The 24,639-nt window shown below is 38.3% G+C and overlaps 1 protein-coding gene across 1 annotated transcript; it reads left to right on the top strand.

The window, feature by feature from the left end:
- The first annotated feature begins 4,161 nt into the window (after positions 1-4,161).
- Positions 4,162-23,829, top strand: tmod4 (tropomodulin 4 (muscle)). Its single transcript, XM_059340202.1, has 10 exons — positions 4,162-4,491; positions 12,530-12,705; positions 13,757-13,913; positions 14,725-14,844; positions 19,408-19,500; positions 21,013-21,143; positions 21,374-21,481; positions 22,334-22,477; positions 22,572-22,716; positions 23,393-23,829. Exons 2-10 carry the CDS (start codon positions 12,604-12,606, stop codon positions 23,413-23,415), a joined length of 1,023 nt encoding a protein of 340 aa, XP_059196185.1. The 5' UTR covers positions 4,162-4,491; positions 12,530-12,603; the 3' UTR covers positions 23,416-23,829.
- The last annotated feature ends 810 nt before the right edge of the window (positions 23,830-24,639 follow it).

Here is a 24,639-nt window from a genome sequence, read left to right as displayed (position 1 = left end):
TGGTGCTGTGCAGGGTGATGCAGAGAACAGAATGCAGTCAGGTAACGTGTATGTGATTCTGTCGTCCCACTCAGGTGTTTAGTATGTGAAGCATCTGTTGGCGATCAAAGATGGCATTTTGTGTTTTATATAAGCCTAAGGGTTTGGTCAAGGCGTAATTATACTACTCTACAGCCAAGTTTAAGCATCAGTTTGCACAATATTCTCTATTAATAGACATCTATTGCTATTATGCTAAAAAGACTGTGCTTTTGTGCTGTTGAATAGAATCAACTCAAGTTCACCACATGAAAATCATCATTTTTTTAAACAAAATGATACAGTTATTCCACCAATAATGAGCCCACTATTGCTCACTGCATGTCTTGTTTTTCTCATACAGCCCTTTGGCTCATTTTAGCCTGAGTGCCAACACTGGAGGGCATTGTACAGTCAAAACACAGGGTTGCCTGTTTGATGGCAATGATTTCATAAGAACTCCAGAGCTGCTGTGTTTACACTGTCAGTGTCTGTCTCCTGCCATCTAGTGGTGATACAGGGGGAATGTAGATGTGTGCAGTCTGCTTCAAAAACATTTATAAAGTATGAAAATTATACACTTATTGTTTGGTTAATGTAAGGTGATGTATAAGGGACATTGTTGTGGGGATTTGAATTAAGGAACTGTATGCTTTAAAAAGAAAAAGAAGAAAAAAGAAGCTCCTCTCTTTGTGCACTTTCAACAGGGTCATTTAGGGAAACTGGGGAATTACAAATGCAGAGGTTTGCTGAGGTAAAGTAGTCAATCATTTTCCCCGCAGGCGGGAAATTCTATGTCACTTTATAAATGACAAACCCGGGAATTACTGCAAGCAATGATGTTTCGATAATATGATGAGGGATTTTTGACATAACTAGGTCACTCCGCCTTAAAATCAAATAAGTGAGGAACAAAAGATTTTGGAACTTGAAGATAATTATGAAAGTGAAAAGTGGATATACATATTTCAAGAGAGGATAAATAAGGGGATATATTTTCAGAGCAAGATTCCATTTAATGCTTAAAGAGACTGCTGAAAAGTGAAATGAGAAGGAAATTGTCATGTGACGAAGAACAGTGGTGGCCAAATTCAGAAAAAGCACCAAAAAAAGAGGATTAGAAAGCAGACATATTACTGATAATGAATGGGGATCTTAGTGAAAACAAAAAGGCACATGGAAACTTTGAGAGGGAAGGAAGGAAGTGGTGAAACAGAACGAAATCAGGAGTTAGGGAATGGATTTTGAAATAAACCAAAAACGGTTTTGAAAAAAAGTTTAAGCCAATCTTTAAAGGGGAACACCATCTAAATTAAGAATTCCAATATGTAATTTCCATGGCTGAGAAAAATTCAACCGGAGAAGTATGTCCCTAACTTGAGATGTCATCATGTTTGAAGTCTGGAGTTGCCCCAGAGTCGATGAATGGGGAACTGGTTTTGTGAAACCACAGCATGTTTGTTTTCTTTTTTTTTTTAATATCCACATACGCTTTAAACTAATTGGAGTGATCTTAGTTGTGAAAGTGAAAAATCCCTGAGGCGAAACTCAGTACATCAGATCAGAGTGCTGTCCCAGTTAATTTTAGATAGGGGAGTTCCACACTTTAAACTGATGAGATCACAAATTTGGCACTATAGTTTTTGGATTTGGAAAAGAGTTGTTTAAAAGAAAGTTAAGTAATATTTTTGGAACATCCCAGACCATATGAATGTGAAAATGGGCATAATTCCCCTTTAAAGTGTAGGATTCATAATTAAGTCCATGTGGGCTAACAAGTGTGTCTGTAGAGATTTGTAGCTAGTTCCAAATTATTTATTTTTCTAAATCTGGTTACATCATTATAACTTAAGAAATGTTTTAGCCATTAGACTAACTTTGAAACTTATGTAGCGCCATCGAGTCAAACAAATTAACTAGTCTCGAAACAAGTCACTGTAGCATCACATGCTGTAACAAAACATACAAAAATAACAATTGTATGGCAGGAAAAAAACCCATCATATTACATTTAATGGTTATCCCATGAAACCAAAATAGCATTTTTTGTTGTCTTTGTCATTTAGTCTATATTTCTAATTAAAAGTACTTATTATTTGTGTGTGAAGTCAACGTTTGCACAATTATTTTTTTTTTAAAAAGAAGAAAAATCATGTGTCTAATAAGTCAACCCTGTTTATTTTGTAGATTGCTTCTATTAACGCAGATAAATAATAACTAGTAGGCTAGTTGGTGTTTCTAACTGCCCCACCTGCTCGCAGCAAAAACAGTGTTTTTAGTGGAACAGAGTGATTTAGAAATGCATATAAAATGAGTGTTAGCTGCTACTATTTATCATAAGCATGCCACTTTAGGCCAATGGCTGATATAAACGTTTTATATTATGTTTTTTATTGTCATATGTAGGGATAACGTTAGCTACACGTGTAATGTCAAGTGTGGGAAAAGTACAAAACGCATGCCAACAGCTGATTGGCTGTTGCCCCCTTGCTGCAATCTGATTGGCTATTTGTTAAACGTTGCTGTTGTCATTTCTTCGTTGTTAGGTAGAACGAAATTTCTTTAGGAGACTACTATTAGCAATTGTGGCCACCGTAAAGTATGTGGATTATTACATTTAACAGTTTGCCTTTTAGTTAAAAAAAGAGATTATACACCTCAGTGCCGCGGGATATTGTTATCAACCAAATCTCTGTTATAAAACATATAACAGCATAAAGCATCCTCCGAAGAGGAGCTAACGTTTATTGGCTAACTGCTAGCTTGTCAGCGAAGACTTTTTTTGTCTTTTTCGGTCCTGGTTCCTGGTCGAGAAAAGGCTTCCTGAAAGGATTACCAAACATGAAATCGGCAGGACAAAGCGGTAAACTTGGCCAAACATGGCTAACCAAAGTGACAGCTCATACAAACGAGGACATGAGCAGCAAACAGAGGAGAAAAGGTATGTGCCGAGTCCAATTATCACTTTTGTTAAACTTTTGTTACAAAATCAAATTGAGAGAAATGTGAATGCATCAGCATTCATTCATTAATTTTCTGTTCATCTAGTGAAAGTAGGGCAAGTATTTACTGTCTTTTTGCTCTGGTTTGGTCTCTACTAGCGGCTAAATGGTCGTTTTATGTTGCCAAGCTAGTTGCTAACTTTGCTGTTTGGGGCAAGTAGTGAGTTAATCAGTTGTCTGCAAAAACATCAAGTTGCTGCTGTTGGAAACAGGCTTAAACACTGTGACACTAACTCTAAAAGGTGCAGTGTGAATTAAAATGTTAGTAGATGCTGGAGAGCTAAAGACCTGGTTTAACTGAGTTGGTTCATTCCTAATATTCCTGCTATGTGTGCAGTAATACAGGATACCACTATCACTTGTTTACAATATTCAGTAAATCATCAAGTCAGAATAAAACTCAACACTATTACAGGGCACAAAATAAGCACCATTCAATAATAATAATAATAATAATAATAATAGTAACTCACATACAATTCAGCTCAAAGTGCTTCATAGTATGGCATTTAAAAATAAAAGAGGCAGGTTAAAGTGCTTTACAGGATGTCATTAAAAACAGTAAATAACAATAGAAAGAAAAAAAGAAAATGCACAAGATAATTTACCAAACAAATACTGGCAAAATAGGTAACTAGCTAGTAAATTCGCTTTACTTTCCAGTAAAAAAAAGAGAAAAAAACAACAAAGGATATCAATTGAGTGGCTGGTAAAATTAGAACATTTATTAGCCATCTGGCTGGTGGACAAAAACTTAAAACTTGCACACTGCTTTTTCTCAGTACATTTCTTGAATATTGACACTGAATAGCATTATTAACCATTAATGAAAGAGAGTTGGCAGTCCTAATATGAATGGCCTCTTTTAGCATTTTATATGAGTTCAGAAGCTGGAACTTGCAATGTGAAACTTTTACAGCACTATCCATGCAGAAGGTGAAAATAATCATGACAGTAACAGTAAAACCATGATAAAGTATGATGTATTAAGAAAATACATATAATAATCAGGGAAAAATAACTTATAAGAGAAAGCAAAATATGTCTCTCATTTCTATGGTACATCTACATTCAAACCACTAGATGTCAGCCCTTCACTTACTGTCTGACTGCACTAAGTTTTAATTGAATGACTGATGAACATTTGAGTTCATGCCCCACTTCTCTCCCTCTCTCTCCCCCTCTATCTCTCTTTCTGTATGACTCTCTGCCACCCCCTCCTCTCTCTCTCACAGCCTATAATAATTAAATGCTGACTTCTCAAAGTGCTGTCCGTCAGTATGCCTGTCTCAGCATAGCAGCCCTGGAGCCTGACATACAAGAGAGAGGGGGGGTAGAGTGAGAGAGAGACTGGGGACTGGGAGAGAGAGAGAGAGGAGGGGGAGAAGAAGAAAAAAAGAAACAACTTTCTCTGGTTTCTAACTGCAGGCTCTGCCTTGCCGAGGGGCTTCAGCACTGCGCTTCTGTGAAGGTAGGTGTGAGGCTGCTTCCCTCTTCCGCTCTCTGTGGGTTTTTTTTCGGGGGGTCCTGCTGGCTTGTTTGGCTGATCCACACTTTAATTTTTCTCTCTGGGTTTTGGGGGCTCTCTTTCCAAAAGCTAGGCCCTCATGTGTGAGATTTTGGATTTGTGTCAAAGCTGCGGGATGAATGGGTGACATGCGTGAATTGTTCAAAAATCAAATGTTTCCCTGCAGAAGTTTGGTGACTTAATGCTCAACTGGATTTCTTTTTATTTGCTGGCTCAAAACTTTGACTTGTTCCACTCTGTGGGAGGCTTCTGCAGAGGGTCAGCTGAAAACTGAAATACTGTCGCTCAAATGAAGCTATCAGTATGGTATGTGGAGGGGTTAAGCCATCCAATAGCTGTTCATCGCTGTGCCGTTAATTCATGACAGGGGATTTGGAGATGTTGTCTCAGTGTGCTGCAGAGTTTGGAAACTGGGAGGGAGGGTTAAGTTTGCCCTTTGCCTGCACATCTCATCCAGTAAAGATCCATTAGTGTGTGACATTTTTATATCTGTGACTGGATTAAATTATCTTTTGGGGACTGATGTCTTATCTGTGGTGAAAGAGGAAGTCAGATTCTTGGTCTTTATGTAGATATGACCTTACTGCAGAGTCCATTTAATTACAGTGTCATTTTTTATTGACATACACTAAAAATCTGTCTTGAAAAACACTTCCACTTGTTGCTCCTTTATGCAGAGCTGCATCAGCACTTCGTAGCTTTTCCAAATTGGCTGCCTTTGTTTTAAATGTCCCTTTTGGAGTTTAACCTATGCAGCCAAGTGGTCCTCTGGGCCTCAAAATGGTGCTCCGATACAGTCTCAAGGAGCAACCCAAGCTGGGGAGGATTCACACGGCTAGAAGTAGCTGACTTGTGAAGCTAAAATTAAGCTGGGGGCAGATTTGGAATGTTACACTTGGGCGGTAAGACGTGGAGAAGGCGACATGCGGATGGTGACAAATCTTCTGAGCTGTCGGTGGCAGAACGGCGACTTGCAGCCTGGTCTTTTAAACACACAAAAAAATAGACCTCCACCCAACAAAGATCAGTGAGAACTCACCTCAGTTTATTTTCTGCTCCAGTAAAACCAAACGCCCTGGCACAGAAGCGGAGTGTAAATCATTCTGCAGCATTTATGAGTGTATAACCTTTGTCACTGTGAAATCTAAACCCTTGTAATAGTCTTCGACTTATAAAACACACAGTAACTCCTTACTGCTGCTTGGCTCAACGCACTACTTTTTGACATAGAGTTATTGGAGCTCCTTAATGGACTGCAATACAATAAGAAATTGCACTAGCTCACATGCAGTGAATCAGGTTTTTACTGCATTTATCTGCAAAACAAGTGCCTTTTCCCCAGACTTTTACCTATATCTGCTACAGTGTGTGCCTCCACCAACATTTGCCCAATCGGAAGCGTGAGCCCTGAACTATCTGAATACTTTAACTGCTGGGACCAAAGTGCCAATGCACAACACTTAACAGATGGTTGGAAATGGAAGGACTGAATGTTTGCAATAATCAGAGTGGTCAGAGCAGCTGCTTCGGCTCCTGTTGGAGGAAACATTTGCTCTGTGAGATTTCTGCCATGTTGGCTGTAATTTATGATGATTGAGCCCAGTTACACCTTACACAGTTAAGGTACATTCACAGTACAGTTCCAAATAGCCTCCAGTAACTTTGATTGAAGGCTTCATTACAGGCAAACTCAAACATGTGGTTCCTTTTGGTGGCATTTCCAGCTGGGAATTAATTAAATGCTCAAATTCTCGCAGATCTTATATTGAATCTTTTATTTCCTCATCTTTTATAAGTATAAAGCAATTAACAAAACATTCAGGTAGTTATTTTTATTAATTGTTCATTCGTTGCAGCCTAGCTATCCTTTTGTAACAGGATTTGGATTCTGTTCATCCATTATTAGGTGGATTTTCCAATCTGATGAATTTTCACTCAACTGCTGCCCCAGTTCTAAGTAAAAGTAAGCTCACACTCTCTTATTTTACCCAACTTTGTTTAAATTACACTTTGGTCACAGTGTGAGCCTTCAGGCTTTCTATGATTCAATGCTTCTCATTAAATCGAGCTGTGTGTTTAATTCTGAGTGTTTAAAACAAGTCTCCTCATTGTCCCAGATAGCTGTAATCATGACATTCATCTCAGGAGAAGGCTAAAACGATTCACTTACTGTTGCTTATGATGATAAATTCTGTCCTGACTTGCTAAGAAGAGTCACATGTAGGTAACATGTCATGGTAAAATGTGATTCCATGATTCTGGAGTTGACACAATTTGGGGAACATTACACTTGTGTCACACAAATCAGACCTTGCACTTTGTCAGATGGAGTTTTAATTAAAGATAATATACAATTGTTGACGTTAACCTGCCCTAATAAAATGGAAATGTTATACATTTATAAGGGGACTCAGCTAATGTCATGGGTCTCATAAAGACAGCTGCTGCAGGTGTCTGAGACGGCTGAGTTTTAAACTGGAAAATGAAATGTTGGGAGCCAGCTGGCAGCGGCAGGTGACAGCCACCGCTCCCAGTTAGTTGTTGTTCATAAAGAAATCCTGCTGGGACTGCTGGTGACAGATGCACATTCAAACACATCCAGTCTGTTTCCAGCGTGGTCAGAGGTTTCCTGGCATGTGAAACATGCCAAATGAAAACACAATGTTGTGCCTGGCTGTTTATCCACTTACCAGAGTGCCATTTTCCGTTATCTGCAGAAGTCCAAAGCAGTTGTTTGACAACTTAACAGTTTTGTATTTTCCTGTTGACAACAAATATTCCCTCAGGATTTAAAAGCATAGATCTGATCTGGATTTGTAGTTCTCTGCACAATACTAGAAGAGAAAATGTACTGTCATGAATCAGTATGATCTCTTTCTAAAGATGTATGTATATGTCAACGTGTTTTGTTTGTCAGTTCCTTGACGGGCAGGCTGCTGGTGCGCAGTTGTCTGAGCCCTCACACTTAGCTCAAGTGTCAGAAAACAGCCATGCATTTAACTCAACAATAAGCACGGATCAAAGGCTTGACTGCAGGCAAATCACATGAGCCTTGTTTGGATGGAGCACTGGGTCACATTCACCTCTTAAGTCACAGACCGCTCTGTACATTAGATACAGTAGAAAACACTGAGAAACTGATATAAGGAGACTTGGGAAACATTTATGGACTCCATTTTTAACATTTTTTTGCTAAAATGTCTGTAACAGAATACTGACATTTTCATCATTTACACAAAGCAGAGTAGAACAAAAGATGAATAATTCACAAACTATTGAGACATTGTAGCATAATAAGTTGAATCATACTCCAATTTTTTCCATGGTGAGGTTGCTTGAAATTTTAAAACTTTTTTTTTAATTTCACATCACTACTAACTATACAGATCATACTAGTATACTATGAAATAATTTCTTGATAATTCTATTCCAATAATCTATAATTCTAAGCACTAAATGGGCACTCATGTAATGCAGACCTCTGCCAAGGCCATGCCCATTATTATCAAAAGTGAAAAATAATTTGTGTATCCTCCCCGTGATTCGGACCAAATTCATAGTTTAAGGGATTCTTCCTTGGCTCATATTACACCCTTCCACTAATTTCCATGAAAACCAAGCAGGTGGTTTTCCCCTCATCCTGCTGAAAAAAACAGACCAACACAAAAACATAATGAAACTTATGTGAAGACTTGAGAAATCTGACCATTAAGACTCAGAGGCTATGTTTTGACTGGAATGTGGGGAAGACTAGTAAAACCTTTCATCCCATATAAAAAGTGATTTTAGGTATATTTATCCTCCAACAGGTCCCTTTGAGCTGCAGCCTCCTTCCCCTCATCCTTTAAATCTCCTTCCATCTTCCCCTGCACTCGCCTGTGTTATCCGCTGTTTGTGTCATTGGCTTTACGCATTAGAGCCACACGGTATCGGCGAGGAGCTGCCAGGCATTTAGGAGCGTGTTTTAACAGGTGTTTTATCACCTGAGATATCAAGAGAACTTTTTGCAGAGCTTGTGTGCTCTTTTTATATCTTTAGCAAGAAAGGGTTTAAAAATTCTCCAAATACACAGTTAGGTTCATACTGAACTCTTGAGCCACAGTCCTGTTATACCCTTAGTTTTTGGTGGGTGGCTGTTGGGATTCTTTGACTATTTTTCTTTTCTTTTAGAGGCTGTTGGGGACTCAGTTTTAAGGGAAGGTAGAATAAATTGCCATCGTATGAAACTGGAAAGCGTGTCATGATGCTTTGTCCAAAGTTAGGATAACTTTAGCTTGGGGAAAAACTAGCTTGGCAGAGACATGCCCACTTTATTCTAATCTTGTGCAGTTTAAGGCAAAAAACACACTGTTTGTGTTGAGACTCTTGTGGATTCAATGGATTTCAGCATTATTCACATGTGATGATGTTTGTCCCCATTGTAGCCATTACATTGCAGTTTGAAGATTTTTTAGAAACTTGACCTCAGTGTATAAAATGAGCTGCTGTGACCTCTTGAATAATCACAGCCTCCTGAAACTTTACAGTCACAAACTACAAACCTAGAAAAGAAGTGCACACCATCCAATATCCATAATGGGCTTTAGATGTGTAGCACAGAAACCTAGAAAATGGGAGAGAATTTCTAAGGTCTTGGTCAAGGAGAAAGCACACTCACACTAAGTTGTCAGTTGTTGTGCGTGCGTGTCCTCTCTAATAAAGCGTAATCTGATCAGTGGCTCCAGCCTAACAGGCCGTTACCTTGAGAAGAACAAGGTTATAGTCACATAGTTTTTGTGTCACTGGAGCAAGGCCTTGTGTTTCAATAGGGACCAAGCTTCATGCCATTGTCAAGGAAACCTGATCATCTGGCTGTGGTCTGTCAGGACTGTAAAAGTTGGAAGTTGATCCTTTGACACCACAAACAAGCAAAGTTACACAAACAGACATATTTTTTTAATTAAGTGCTACATTACATTCAGTTATATTATTGTTATAATAGAATTTATACAACTATATGATTTGTATACTGTATTAGCAAGGTTAATACCAGTAATTAATTAACAACTATGTCAGAAATTCCAACCTGTACTTCAGTCTTGGAACACAAAGTATGCAGTGTATAAAATATCAAGATAAAACAATAGACCCCTTATCAGAACACGTCATTCAAGTGTCACACATGAATTGCGCACACAGGTTGGATGCAGAAGGAATCACAAGTCGGCTTCAATACGCGAGGAAACCTTAATCACAAGAATAGCTGTAATCTGTTGCTGTGGCCGCCAAAACGGAAAAAGGTACTAATAAAAGTATTTCATACATTTTTTCATTAAATTATTATTTTAAACATTTATATATATACATGTTTTATACTTGCTTATCCCAGAGTTACAACTTGTTTTAATATCTAGACAGCATTGCAACAGTAAAATAAAGAAAAAGCCTTTTTTCTTTTGCCAGTGACGAATAATTTGTCTAAAAAGCAGTACTCAAGTGGAAATCTACCCTAAAATTGAATGTAGGTAAATGATCTATATTATATTGTCCAGTACATAGTCAGGTTGTTCTCCAGATTGACATTATTTTTAAATGAACCCTGTTTGAATGGAAATTTTCAAACAGAACGTCTGACTCACATTCAGTAGCTGGTGACTGATTCAATGTCAGTTGATCATCTTGGAATAGTCTGAGCTGGGTCTTGAGAGATTGTATTTATGTACTACAAAAACAGACTTACTAAACATACATTTGACAGTGCTGAATGGTTTCAATAGCAAACTACAACACCAATTCCAAAGATGTTGGACAATGTGAATAACAAAATAAAAACAGAAAGCAATGATTTGCAAACCCTTTGTGATCCTACATTCAATTGAATAGACCAGACATTTAATGTTTAAACTGGGAGACTTTCATTTTTTTAAACACTCATTCTGATTCTGATGCAATCCGTTTTTATTAATGTTTTATTAATGTTGATGCAGTGTATAACCATTTCTTGTCCTGTTTTAGTGGTAAAACATTTTAATGTAGTTGGAAAAAAGTTGTATTGATGCTTGTAAAAGTACAAGTTTATAATGGCCTGTGTAACTGAATATCCCTCTAATTGGTCCCTGAGCACAAACATGATTATATAGGCTACTTATGCAGAGAGCTTTCTGCTGTAAAATGCATGAACTCTTGTTGCCATCACAGATCACAGATGTTACTGGTTCCCCACATTAGACAAGCACACTGGCTGAATGAAACCACATTCTGTGACCCGAGCTGTGATGGGTTTTCTTCTCTGGCCAAGTTGGGATGAAATTTGGACAGAAAATGAAAACATTGGAGCTCACAAACCTGATAGCTGCATTACTCATGCCTTGACCCAGAGTTATCGTTGTGGGAATGTGTTTCCTTGTTTAAGGGCCATGCTGTGGAGTTTGAATCTGCTGCTCTTTGCTGCACAAACCAGACAGCGTTGGTCGTTATGTGCTTGTGTGCTTGTGTCTTTCATCACTGGGTGCAGATCTGTTTCGGGTGTGTCCACTACTGTATGAGCGTATGTCCGTCAATGATAAATAAGGGTTTGCGCTTTCCACCCCTCTCCTCTCTCCATTCTGCTATTATTAGATGCAGTGTGGGGAGCTAAGGGTTTAGAGTTACAAAGACTTTGCTCTCTTCCTCTCTCTCATTCACTTTCATCACTTCTCTGCCTCGCTCTGCAGGGCATCAGATGGGTGGTTATTCACCTCTCATGTGTTTTAAGGTGAGAATGAAGCTTACGTAAGCATGTGTCCTGGAGGACACTGCAGCATATTTATAGAGACTCTGTCCTCCTGAGTATTGTCGATTTATTATTGGAAATGCATCTATTATTATCGTCATCACATTACTGAAGCTCTCAGTATAAGGCCGCTGATAAGCTCAATGACGATCATGACACTGTTTGGCGAGGACAGTGGTACTACAGGGGGGTCCCCAGGTAAAATAAGGACAGTTATTTCTAATTCAGTCAGATAGTTTGTAGACCTAGGGGCACCCCGGTGACCTCAGGGTGAAGGTGCCGATCATGACCTGCAACGCCTCAGTTCACACCCACCCAGCAATGTAACATAATAACACAGTATAGTATGATACAGCTCAATACTGTACAACCTCAGATACAGTAAAATATTATATGAAATGCCACAAGAATATATAACAATATAGTGAATGTTTTGATGCGCTGCAATACTGAAACAAATTTGATACAATACGATACTCCTACAGTATGAAATGAAATAATAGGGTACAATTCTGTCCAATATGATACTGTATGCAACACTACAATGATATATAATATAAAAATGATACAATATAAGACTAAACAATAGGATTTTATACTGTCCAATACTATACAATAAAATATGATGTCCAAAGTGATACAATTCCAGTTCCAAAAAAGTTTGGACAAGATATCTAACGGCTAAAATGAGAAATTCTGATGGTGATACAAATCTCTTTTTATCTACAAAGCGTCCCAACTTTTTGGGAATCGTGGTTGTACAATACTACATGACATATTGTTATATTATATATAATATGGTATTTTGCCTAATATTGCAATCACGATATGATTCACCAAATTGGAGGGAATAATAACTTTGGCATCATTGTTCACATTTTTATTGAAAAATATTTGTATATTTGTGAGTGTGTGTGTGTGTGTGTGTGTTTGTGTGTGTGTGTGTGTGTGTGTGTGTGTGTGTGTGTGTGTGTAGAATTTCATTTGTTGGCCCAGACATCTCTGCAGCTCCAGAACACTTAATTCAGAAAGATATTTTGATGCATGTTACGTCTTTAGCAATTACTGCGCCTCCTGCAATTTGGAATTTGCCCTTTTCCAAATCTTTTCCAAATTTTGATAAAATATATATTAATTGTGCAGCCCTGATTTCAATCAATCAACAGATAATAGAACGATAATAAAAACAAAGATTGATTTCACCCCTCCTCTCTCTCCCTTCTCTTACAGTGCCCTCTTGCCCAGGGGTGTGCAGCGGTGTGTATGAGTGAGTGTGTGTGTGTGTGAGACAAACCTCAGGAGCCATGTCGGACCCCAGGGACATTGACGAGGATGCCATCCTCAAGGGCCTCAGTGCTGCGGAGCTGGATCAGCTGGAGTATGAGCTGCAGGAGATGGACCCCGAGGTAATGGAGCATGCTTGGTTTGCCCCAACCTGCCAGGTGATCGGCCCCTGGTCACTTCCTCCAATGCCACAGGCCGTTGGTGGTCAGATCTGGTGGCTGAGGTCCACAGGCCCTGCAGTTTTTATTTCCTCCACTTTGTTAATCATCTGTATCTACGTGGTGTAGCTTTGTTACTGTAAGCAAAACAAAAACATGGAGGATGAAGGGCGAAACAGATGACAGGGGCATTCAGTTCCACTTTATTGCAATGGCCTCCCTTCAGTGAACCCACGCAGTGATTACATTTGTTACATACAAGAGGTGAGCAGCAAGAGAACAAGGACGAAAGATCAAGTGAAGTGAAGTGAAATCAAGCAGCTCTCTCAAGCACTAAAAGCAAGTGTTGCCATAATAAAGCTTCCCAAATTAAAATGATAAAAGAAAATGCTTCAGGCAGGTGCAGCCACTGGTTGGATCGAGCAACTCTCAGGCCTTCATGGTACATGATCGCCCACCAACATGTTCCAAATTTTGCAAAACATGTTGTCGGTTTAGGGTGAATAACTCAATTCTACATTCTGACATCACAAAACAAAGATACCTCAAAAAGGAACTACTTCTTTAACTGCTTTAACTTGTATCAATACTGCAGAACCATGTGAATCCACCTCAGAGTTTTATATAAACAGGTCTCACCAGTTATTCAGTCAGCAATTAGAAGGATGAAAATATTGTACATACAATAAGAAACAAATGGATAAAACATTTTAATTAAAACAGAATCCAATGATTTGCAAATTATTGTGACCTACACTCAGTTGACAGACATATCTAATACGCAAACTTGGAAAACATTTTTTTTGTAAATATATACACTCATTATGAATTAACTGCATTCAGTTTTAATTTATGTTTTACACATCATCCCAACTTTTTAGAATGTGTGTTGTGAAACCTGGCTGTGGCAGATCATTTTCTCACTTTGTCCACTGAAATACCAATGAGTCCATTGTCTCATGTTCTCTAGTTTTAATGTCACATCAACATAACATCTGACCTCTTGTTCTCCCAGAATGCCATGCTGCCTGCTGGCTACCGGCAGCGTGACCAGACAAAGAAGAGCCCAACGGGGGCGTTCGACCGCGACGCCCTGCAGCAGCACTTGGAGAAGCAGGCCCTGGAGGACCCGGACAGGGAGGACCTGGTGCCCTTCACTGGGGAGAAGAAAGGTGGGGCAGCAGTCCTGTCTGTATGATGCCCTGCCAGAAAGTATTCAATTTAAGTTATTAAATTTTCATATATCAGCTGAAAAAAAATGCTAAATTGCACAGTTGCATAACTTGTGTGAGTGCACTTAAGTCTCTGCAGACTTTTTTCCTCGTCCCTCAGACTGCTGTAAAGTATTGTACTCTGTGATGCACCACTGCACAGCAGCTCAGGCTCTTAGTTTCAGGTCTGTGTGGGGTTTTTTGCAGTTCACTGAATTTCGGGGCCATTTCCATCACAGACCCACATGTCCAGACCTACACCAGGATATAGTTTGGTTGAGAATATTTGTACCGTCGCTCCTGTGCATCTCATCTAATAAACGTAAAGCAATAATACAACAGGCATATCTACAGGTATATCCTATCTCTTTTTTTTTTTTTTTTTTTTTGTGATTTACCAACAAAATTGTGGAGATGAATGAGAAAAGCAAAAGGAAAGAAGTACAGTGGAAAACGTGAAGTTTATTAGAGCTGGTCTGCAAATCTGTGATAAGCCCGGTCTTACTCGTGTTTTGGGAAACATGATCCGAATACAGCTTTTACAAAAACACTGATAAATTTACAGTCTAAAACACTGAGACTGAAGAAACCCCATTAACATTTTAAAAAGAGCATCAAGCATAAATACACATGTACTACTTGGCTGTCTATGTTCACTTATTTCCCCTCCTGTGTGTTTTTTTCACTACTCTTTTTTTCTGATTCTGATCATCCCTCTGCCTTTTTCCCTGGTCTGCTCTTCATTTATGCCATTCTTTCTTTCCATCTGCAGGAAAGACCTTTGTGCCCAAGGCACCAGCGGAGATCCCTCTACACGAGCAGGTGATACTGGAACCGGAGCTGGAGGAAGCTCTGAAAAATGCCACTGACGCAGAGATGTGTGATATTGCAGGTTAGACAAACACTAATTCTGTTACTACGACTACTGAAAGTAATAGTAGCAGCAGCAGCTCATCCTCTTGATTATACCAGCATGCACAAACTGTATATGTACTGTGTGTTATACACACATACTGTAATAACAGACAAAGTTGCACTAAAATGCAGACTGTTACTTTACAGTTTTGTTAACTTTTTATTGATCAGTGGTTCCTAAACTGGAGGGTGACTGGGGGAAATTCGAGCTGAATAGGCCTTTTTCACAGCACACAAGGTCTAAGTAATAATATAATAAATTGTTGCATTGTATTACATTAATTACAGGACCGGAGCTATAATTAATATCATTAGTTACATCTGTAGGTGTGTGGATCTGAATCACTCGGGGACAATAAAGAAACAAGAGCTCTAGCAGCATTATAAATAGACTAAATCTCTGCAAAGTCTAACCAATTTTTCCTATTTTCACAACAGAAAATTGAAAGGAAACCTGCAGTTCATGTTCTTGACTCTGTTATTTCAGATCAGTTGTATTGTTTGCCTGATAAAAAAGTTCATTGTGAATCAGTGATCTAGGTAACAACTGCTGGTTTAACCCCAGGTATCAGACTGTTACCTGTCAAAACAAACAAGTATCTCACCTGCGTAACATCTATCATCAATGGAGCGGTAATGTTAATGTTAGCACTGATTAAGACCAGGTTTCATTGAGACACTCGATTGGCTATAGACCATGGCAGATATTTCAAAGCATAAAAAAGCACTCGTCATTAATGATTGCTCCATTTCATCAAGTGTCCCAGTGAGGCATGCAACCTGCAACTGTAGCTCATCTTAATGGAATGCAGTCAGTCTTAATTATATAAATCACACCTGTGCTTTTCCTGCCATGACCTGTTGAAGCGTCTGCTGTTAAAAAAACTTTATTCTTCCCATGTCGTCATCTGTTTATCACCATGTTTCCCAGCAGCAGCTGCTGATTAAGACAAACACAGCTGAGTGTGACCTCAGTGTTTCATCACAGCGGCTCACTGCTGACCCATATAGTTCTATTATACGGACCCAGTTATCCCTCGACTGTTCTGCTCTTCATATTGTTTCCCTCCCCACTGGGACAGCTCAGTAGTCCCAGGCTAACAGACATGGCCAGACATGCGATGGGGTCCAATTCCCCACGCTCAGCAACACAAAAATAAATAAGCCTGGCCCCGGGCCAGAGGAAGGGTGGAGGGAACGTTGGGATGGTGGGGGCAAAGATACTGTATCTGTTTGAAACAGACCAGTGGGAAACTAGTGTGTTCACAGATAGACAAGACAGTTTTTCATGTTTCCTGAAGCTAAGAATCAACAGTGTAATGTGACAAGTCTTTTGGGGGTCTTGTACCTTTCTTTATTCAGTATGACCTCATTTAATCCTCACAGATTTAACTTTTTATTGAGGCATTGTAGCAGTAGCTATAGTCGTGCTATTTTCTCAATCACCAAGATAATAGACAGATTAACTGTAGCTGACTGGACTGCAGGTAAAAGTTGAAAGTCAGTTGTGATGTAATTGGGTCAGATTTATCTGTTTACTAAACCCTGTCACCCTTAGTTACTGTTGCTCTGCCAAACAAGCATTCAATTCTTGCACTGCTGCAGTTAACGTCATGCTAATGGTTAATCCTATAATAATAGTGGCAGATTCACCTCTCAAAACCATCAGGACTTCTTTGAAACAATGGATCTTTCATTTCAGACAAAAGGTAGACAAAAAACTTTGTTGTCTGAAAATACATCTGACATGTTATAAGTACAAGTCACCTAGTTAATTAGGCTGAAGTTGAAGGCGTTGTCTCTGGTTGACTGTATATTGTAAAAATGGGTCTTTATATATGGACTTGAAGGCCACACACAACATCAGGCTAAAGTACTGAGGCTAACGCTTATTTAACTTAAATATTTGTTTGTATTATTAAACTATATGTTTGTATTATAAAACTATATGTTGCCACTTTAAGATTTTACAATGAGGACTTCTGATGCATTTACATTTTCAGTCCCATGCTTAGAAGCATTCAAGAAGAAGGGGAGCAGCTATTGAGGGGGAACACTTAATTAAGCATATATAACAAACCAAAGCTATGTTTATCATATAGGCTACACATATGGCCTACCTACAATCTATCTTAAAACACACCGTATGCCTACTTTGTTGGATACATGTTTCCAAAGACAGGACTTACTTCCAGAGGTTTAGATTCAAGCACAAACTTGAGTTGTACACAAGAAATTCAGAAAATCTGAAATTTAAAATACAAAATATATATATTTTTTTTCTGTTTTTCTCATGGTCGTGCAGCACAGGCCGTTAGAAATAAAAGTTGTCGCGTTGTATCTGAAAGGGCCTTAACTTGTGTTGTAATGTTATTGAGAGAATAGGAGAATGTTCATTGGGGCCAAAAATCCATAAAACGTGCAGGACAGAGCTGCTAACATTAGCCCAAACTCTGTCAACATCGGGGAAATATGACACAGAGGATGTGCTTGTAAACCTACAAACAAATAGTGATCGATTGAAGGTTGCGTTGGTAGCAAAGGAACGCATTGTTTACTCAGTTCCTTGTTCTTGTGTTTCTATTTTTGGAAAGGTTAAAAAGAAAAGACACCGCCCTTGAAACTTTTTAAATGCAGAACATCGCTCTTAGTACAGACAAATGCATTTAGCATGGAGGACCTGTAGGCTTCACTCCAAAGCATTGTCCCGAATAAATAACTAAATGAAGAGACGTGGGGCAAGATTTCTGGACCCAAATCAGGTACGATAGAGATCTGCATAGTGAAATAAAAGATAACACAGTTATCTTATATGATTGGATAATTGAAATTGCTAATCTGTAACTAACCCCTGTAAAGTTACAAAACGCTGCATTAGTCAGCCCTCCTTGTTCAGAAATTAGGTTAATTTGAATCGTAAAACATGCTTTCTTTATTGAGTGTGTTCCTTTGAACAGCCGGTCACACTCCTCTAACAGGCCAAACAGAGAGGCAGGCATCCGGAAAGGCAGAGCAGGGGAGTCTGTTTGTCCGGCTCCATCAGCCTGTCACAGAGACGGCCGTTTTAACCCTGGATGGAGTCCAGATGAGGATTAAACCTCAGTTAGCCTCTGTCAGTCTTTTGTTTGGGTTTTTTGGCAAACCTACTAAAAGGGGGATGAATAGCTGGGCCGACCCGCTTCATGAGCTCAGAGAGAGAGACGGGTCCAACAAGTCACCCCAGTGACTTAATTTTCAAATTTTTATTTATATCAGCACTTTGCTATATTGAGCTTTTTAGTTGCTGCAGACTAGTTTGTGCTGTAAAGCTACCGTGGGTTATTCTAAGGGCCAAACCGGATGACGGTGGGGTGTTTATGGTGGTTGACGCCCCCCTCCCCCCTGAGCAGGCAGCTGTCTCCCTGGCCTCCCTCTCCTCACAAGGCCCTTCCCATGGTCCCCCACACCAGGTCAGGAGGCTGGGAAGGTGGAGGGGGGCTGCTGTCACTGTATGTGACACAGTTTGGCAGGTTAGAATGAGATGAAGAGATGAACCAGAAAGTCTGCCTCCTTCTGGTCAAACACAGGAACAACAGGAGAACAAGAGTCATTATTTTGTGTTCAGTGAAGGTGATGTGGAACAATTAAGGACGTATAAATAAAATAAAATAAAAACATATATATATTCTATATGTATAGTTTATTGCATATATTGTCACTTAATCTCCAAACCAATGAAGCTACAGTGTATTCATCAAGTAAAAATATATCACTGACGGTTCGTGCTCTTCTACTTCCCAACATTTCAGAAGGAAATATTGAGCTTGTTTCTTCTCAGTACTACTTTTATGTGACATCTGCAGTTTCTTTTAACTTTGTCAAATTCTATATGAAATACTTAGGATCTGCTCATAAAATTGGATGCAGTCAATCAAAAGATAAACCAAAAATGTACAGTAAGTCCCCAAGCCTAAAATCTATTTCTCCCCAGTTCATTCTCTGTGGACTAATGTCAGACTTCATCAAATATGATTCCATACCAACTGTGTCTCTTAATATTTCCCTCTTTTACAAGGAAGTTGTTCACATTTCCTAATTTGTGTGGTCTTTTAATTCTGACTTAATATCAGCTAGAATAACACTGGGAAAGTTAGAGGCCCGCCACGTCGCCCTGAAACTAGTTTAAATGTGTGCTGTCATTATTTCCTTGGAAACCCTGTGAGCTGACAACCAGTGACCGAGTTTCCTGCAGAGCTGAGCCAACATTATCCTTATCTGAACAAACAGACTCACAAAGAGGAGCCACACAATAATGAGGGAACTCTGACAGTTACTGGGCCTCTTCTTCTTTTGGACTCAGAGCTGGGATCGGAATCAAAAACATTTTTATTTGTAAATGCAGCAGTGAATTTATCTCAGGGATATCAGTGCAGGGACACAGCAACAGCACAGGCTGTAACAACAAATACTACAAAAGCACTGCCCAGGACATGATCTCATTCAAATATCACAGATGTTTTTTTATCTTGTATTCAAAGTGGTTGTTTTCTTGTACTTGCAGCTATCCTTGGGATGTACACGCTGATGAGCAACAAGCAGTACTACGATGCTCTTGGCACCACAGGCACCATTGCCAACACAGAGGGCATCAACAGTACGTATGATATACCATATCATATACATACCATATGTATTACCAAGTTTATCTTTGTTTTATTAAAAAAGATATTTAACCTTTTCCGACAACTATGTTTTTCCAAAGGTTTTGGCATATTGTTGTTATATTCTGGAGGGTTTTTTGACCATTTTTATCCATTCTCAGTATGAATAAAATTGCATTATTCAGCACCAAATGTGTGTAACAAATGGTATCAACCCAAAAATTGCTGCAACAATTTATGGGACATAATTGACCATGGAAATGGACTGCAAAGGGACACATATTAATGTAATGAACCCCTATACTGCCCTAAAAAGCCAAACTGCAGTAACATATATAATATTTTTGGTCAAAATTGAGTTATAACTAAAAATGAACTCCTTAATGTCTGTTTTTATCTTGTGACAAAGTGTCAGATTTCAATTTTGCTTTATTTCAGAGAAATAATGATATAAAAATTGGAGTAACTACAAAATCCAGAAAAAAGTGAGATAAAACTATATTAAGACGAAAATATAACATTACTTTATAATATCAAGTCTAAAATACACACATCTTTGAACTCTAAAAATGTTTATTTACTGATAAAGTTCAAAAGCTGAAAGAAGACAACAACATTACTATTAGAACATTTTACAGCAAAACCAGAGTGCAGTACAACTACATTTTTGGGTTCAAAGGTCAAATAAATCGTCATGATTTTTTAGCATAAAAATTACATCATCAATATATGTATAAATAAGTGTCATATCACTTACCTACATCTAGGCTTTGTAGGGCAGCATACACCCTAACAGGTTTAGATGAATAAGTAAATAATTAATTAGGTCATGAGCTGCATCTCAGATTAATCCTCCGGTTTCAGATGATGTCACCACTTCTATGTGGCATTTATTGTTGACCTGCTATCTCCCCCTAAACATCCACTGCCCACAACCACCAATTCTCAACAAAAGGACTTTAAATGGCAAGTGGTTAAGAAAATAATGTTTAAAGTCATTTAGAATTTAAAATATAAACAATGGGTCAGACTGTTTTTTCCGTTGTCTTGATGAGATATTTCCTTATTTAATTTTGCTGCATTTTATTTTGGCATAGTTCTTTTGGGGTTTTGTCTACTGACACCTCAAATCTCTCCAAAATACATGCAAACATTTTCCCATTCACACACATTCATACACTGATGGCACTCTAGACACACTGAATCAGGAACCTTCTGATTTATAGATACTGCTCTAAAATCAAACACTGATACATTCAAGTAGTTGAAAAAGTATCTTTATCTTCCTCTGAAATTAACGTATAATAATAAAGAATTGTTTTTCAGTATCTGTGTCAGAAATCAGCACTCGTAACACAAATTTTAAATAATATTGATACTGAACAGGAACTGATAAGAAGCTGCTGTACAATACGAGAAGAAAAAATGCACTCTCTTTCTTTTCTTTGACAATATGTCATTTAAACGAAGGAAGTTTCAAAGCTGTGACGTTGTGTCTCCTACAGGTGTCGTGAAACCAGATCCATTCAAGATCTTCCCCGATGAACCACCCAACACCACCAATGTGGAGGAAACCCTGGAGAGAATCCACAACAACGACAGCAGCCTGACTGAAGTCAACCTCAACAACATCAAGGTCCGTTCAACAGGAAAAAACAGTGATGTCAACGTTAACTAATCCAAATATACAAATATCAGCTTCTGCACTAAATGAACCATGCAGCTGAACTGACCTACACTATTTTTTAAATCTACATACTTTTTGCTGTGAACAATCTTTCTACCACATGCAATAATATTATTTTCCTTGTTAACAAATTAATATCTAAAGCTCATAAAGGTGATGTCCCTGTGTCTGTGCTGCAGGACATTCCCATCCCAACACTGAAAGAGATCTTTGAGGCGATGAAGGGAAACTCTCACGTGGAGTGTCTCAGCATCGCTGCCACCCGTAGCAACGACCCTGTGGCCTACGTGAGTGCTATATGAAATGACAATGACAGCAGGACAGCTGATAATCACTGTGTATTTTCTATTGCTTTGGTAGTAATTTCTCTAATGTAAAAATATATATAAAAACTGTCAGAGCCATTGAGATCATATGCAGATATTTAAAACCAGCAAGCAGACACTTTTCAGCATCTCCACCATTCATACTGTACCTGTTAGTTTTGTCTCACTACTGGCTGAATTGTTCTGCAATATTTGAGTAAACTGAAACTTGATGATGCAAAGATATTAATAGGGCAATTTAAAATTTGGGAAGAGGCTTTATAGATTTTTGACTTTTTATTTTAAATTTTTTAATGCATTTTTTCATGCTGGTGTCTATATAAATATATATTATATATATCTTAAAGAATAATCTTGTATTTTTTTAAATTTTTATATCTTTGCCAAGGATATTTCAGAATGCATTTATTTATATTTTGTCATGCTGTTGTCTACATAAATATATATTTAAATGTTTGCTGCTTTATTATTAGATTTCTACGACATTACCATGACCATTATTTATTTTTATGTATATTTATTTTTTAATATTTTATTTGTACTCAGGTCTCACTTGTAAATAAAATCTTCATCTCAATGTGACTTTCTGATTAAATATTTATAAATACAAGAATTAATTTTAAAGAATTTGATTTTCACATGAAATATTTGTCAGGCAGGAACCCATAATTCTATCCATCTTAAAATAAAATAAATGTTAACTTATGGTACCATACAATGTTTCAGATAAAAGCACTTCAGACTTCAGAGTTTTTGACATGTGAGTATGTGTGTGTGTGTGTGTGTGTGTGTGTGTGTGTGTGTGTGTACCAGGCTTGTGCTGAGATGCTGCAGGAGAACACCAGCTTGCAGAGTCTTAATATCGAGTCCAACTTCATCACTTCAGACGGCATGATGGCAATTATCAAAGCGATGGCCAACAATGCCACACTGGTGGAGTTCAAGATTGACAACCAGGTCTGAAACACGTAACTATCGATGTCCTGTGCATCAAACAAGTCAGAATCAGCGTGTTTTAAGTTGTTAACACTCGTGACTCTGTACCTCACAGAGGCAGAGACTGGGAGACTCCGTTGAGATGGAGATGGCCTCCATGTTGGAGAACAACTCCAGCATCCTCAAATTCGGCTACCACTTCAACCAGCAGGGTCCCCGCGCCAGAGCTGCCATGGCAATCACACGAAACAATGACATGAGTAAGAAAAAAAATGAATGTCTGTGTACACTGTAAAAAAAAGCTGTTGTTTTTATGGTAAGAAAACGGCAGCTGTGGTTGCTAGAACTATACCGTAATAAACGGTGCAACGCTGCAAAGTTTTTCCATCAAAAGAAACGCTGTTCTGCCATATAATTGACAAGAAAAATACTTCATAAATGCAGCATGAATTAAAGATTTTACCATTAAATATTACCGTATATTTCTGTTGGAGATATGGTGTTCAGTACAATTAACAGTGAGAAAAAGTATTTTTACAAAAAATAAATGCAAAAATGATGGCTGTATATATATTACAGTATATTTTGTTACAAACACGGTGCCAGTGCATTTTACAGTGGAGTAATGTATTAAAAAAAAAAAAAGGTAAAAAAAATACTCTTTTAGCTGATATATACATTTACGGTGTTTCATTGTTACTGAAACTGAATTAACCCATTTATCATTTTACGGTCTTTTACTGTCATGGTTTAGCAGTTTTTCACCGTAAAATCTACAGACATTTTTTACAGTGTAGAATTATGGAGTAAATATTTAAGATGGACTGAGCATGAGTGGTGTGTAATATACAGCTGAAATTCACTATAATTACACATTTTTGTTGATTTTATATATTTACTGTGTTTTGTGTCATATCTTGTCTTTCTTCTCTGCAGTTCGCCAGCAGAGGTTAAGATGAAAGCATCAAGGTGAAAACAGAAGAAAAAAACATTTTAACCTTTTTGCAGCCTGCAGACTGCCACCAACAGCCTGGTGCCAGCTTTTTCAGTGTGGTGCGCAAGAGCTGAACAAATCCTCCCGAATTAAAGCGGGTCGTCGTGCATGGTGCAACCCACCTAACATCCATGTCCAGCCATTTCATTTCATTGACTGCAGCCGGCTTTTTGTAGACTGCTGAATTCATCATAAAGGCATGTATAGGTCACAAGCAAAATGTGAAGTGTCTTTTTTTTTGTTTTTGTGCTTTTAGTTTTTTGTGCATTGCCAACATCATCCCAAACAAAATTCATTCATGATAACATTTTCAATGTGGAGCTATCTGTGGGAATAAAACAAACTGTAAATACTTTAAATAAAAATATATATTCAAGTATTTTTTGTAAATGTTTGGCAAGTTTAATTTTATTGTTTCTACACCTTATCTGAACATCACATATTTTATATTGGATATATGAATATCAGTGAACAAATATCACTTTAAATGCACTCAAGGCACTCAAGGCACATACTGGGTGCATGTGAGCATCTACAGCTAAAACTGGGCAGAATTGAATCTCAAATTAACTTCTAATTGTGTCATTATTCTGTGTTAGATACTGGATACACAGGATTTCAACTGAAAGTGAGGTGTTTATTGTGGAACTTGTAAGATTTAACAGGCCCATCATTTACAAAAGCATAACATTATCAATGGCTGCGTTCTTTGAGCACTCTTTGGTGAAAATGAAGTGATAATTTCCCCCCCAGGACTGAAATATACTGCATAATTTTCGAGATGAACCCTTCATGTTAAGAATCACTGCGCTTTAATCCCTTAAAGTCTCTCCTGATCCTCTTGACTTCCCCCAAGCACCTGAGCTATTTTTACCCCCCAAACCCTGACGGGAAGCGAAACCTAGTCCACTGGGCTTGAGTTACCTCATTCCAAATATAAGAACCAAGTTGAAGAGGGCTGCACCCGGGTGCACCCACACAGATTTATGAACAGAAACAGCTGCTAACCTCTGAGGATTTTGACAGGATTGCTGGAGTTCCTTCGCTACCATCTCTCATTTCTTGGACCTATTTCCTCATTTCTTTTGAAGCGCTCTGACTTAATGTCAAGCTTGACACGACCGCCGAGTAATAAGCTGATTTTTAGACTTTTCAAAAGGTCACATTCTTAAAGCTACACAGTTTTCGC

Source organism: Centropristis striata, chromosome 8 (genome assembly GCF_030273125.1).
Source record: "Centropristis striata isolate RG_2023a ecotype Rhode Island chromosome 8, C.striata_1.0, whole genome shotgun sequence".
NCBI classification, from domain to species: Eukaryota; Metazoa; Chordata; class Actinopteri; order Perciformes; family Serranidae; genus Centropristis; species Centropristis striata.
The sequence above is the reverse complement of the archived record's forward strand: the minus strand, read 5'-3'. Positions and strand labels throughout refer to the sequence as shown.

Coding starts and splice junctions, on each gene's coding strand:
- tmod4 (XM_059340202.1), top strand. CDS start 12,604: ATGTCGGACCCCAGGGACATTGACGAGGATGCCATCCTCAAGGGCCTC. Junction 21,144..21,373: donor TCAACCTCAACAACATCAAG/GTCCGTTCAACA, acceptor TCTGTGCTGCAG/GACATTCCCATCCCAACACT. Junction 22,717..23,392: donor CACACGAAACAATGACATGA/GTAAGAAAAAAA, acceptor TCTTCTCTGCAG/TTCGCCAGCAGAGGTTAAGA.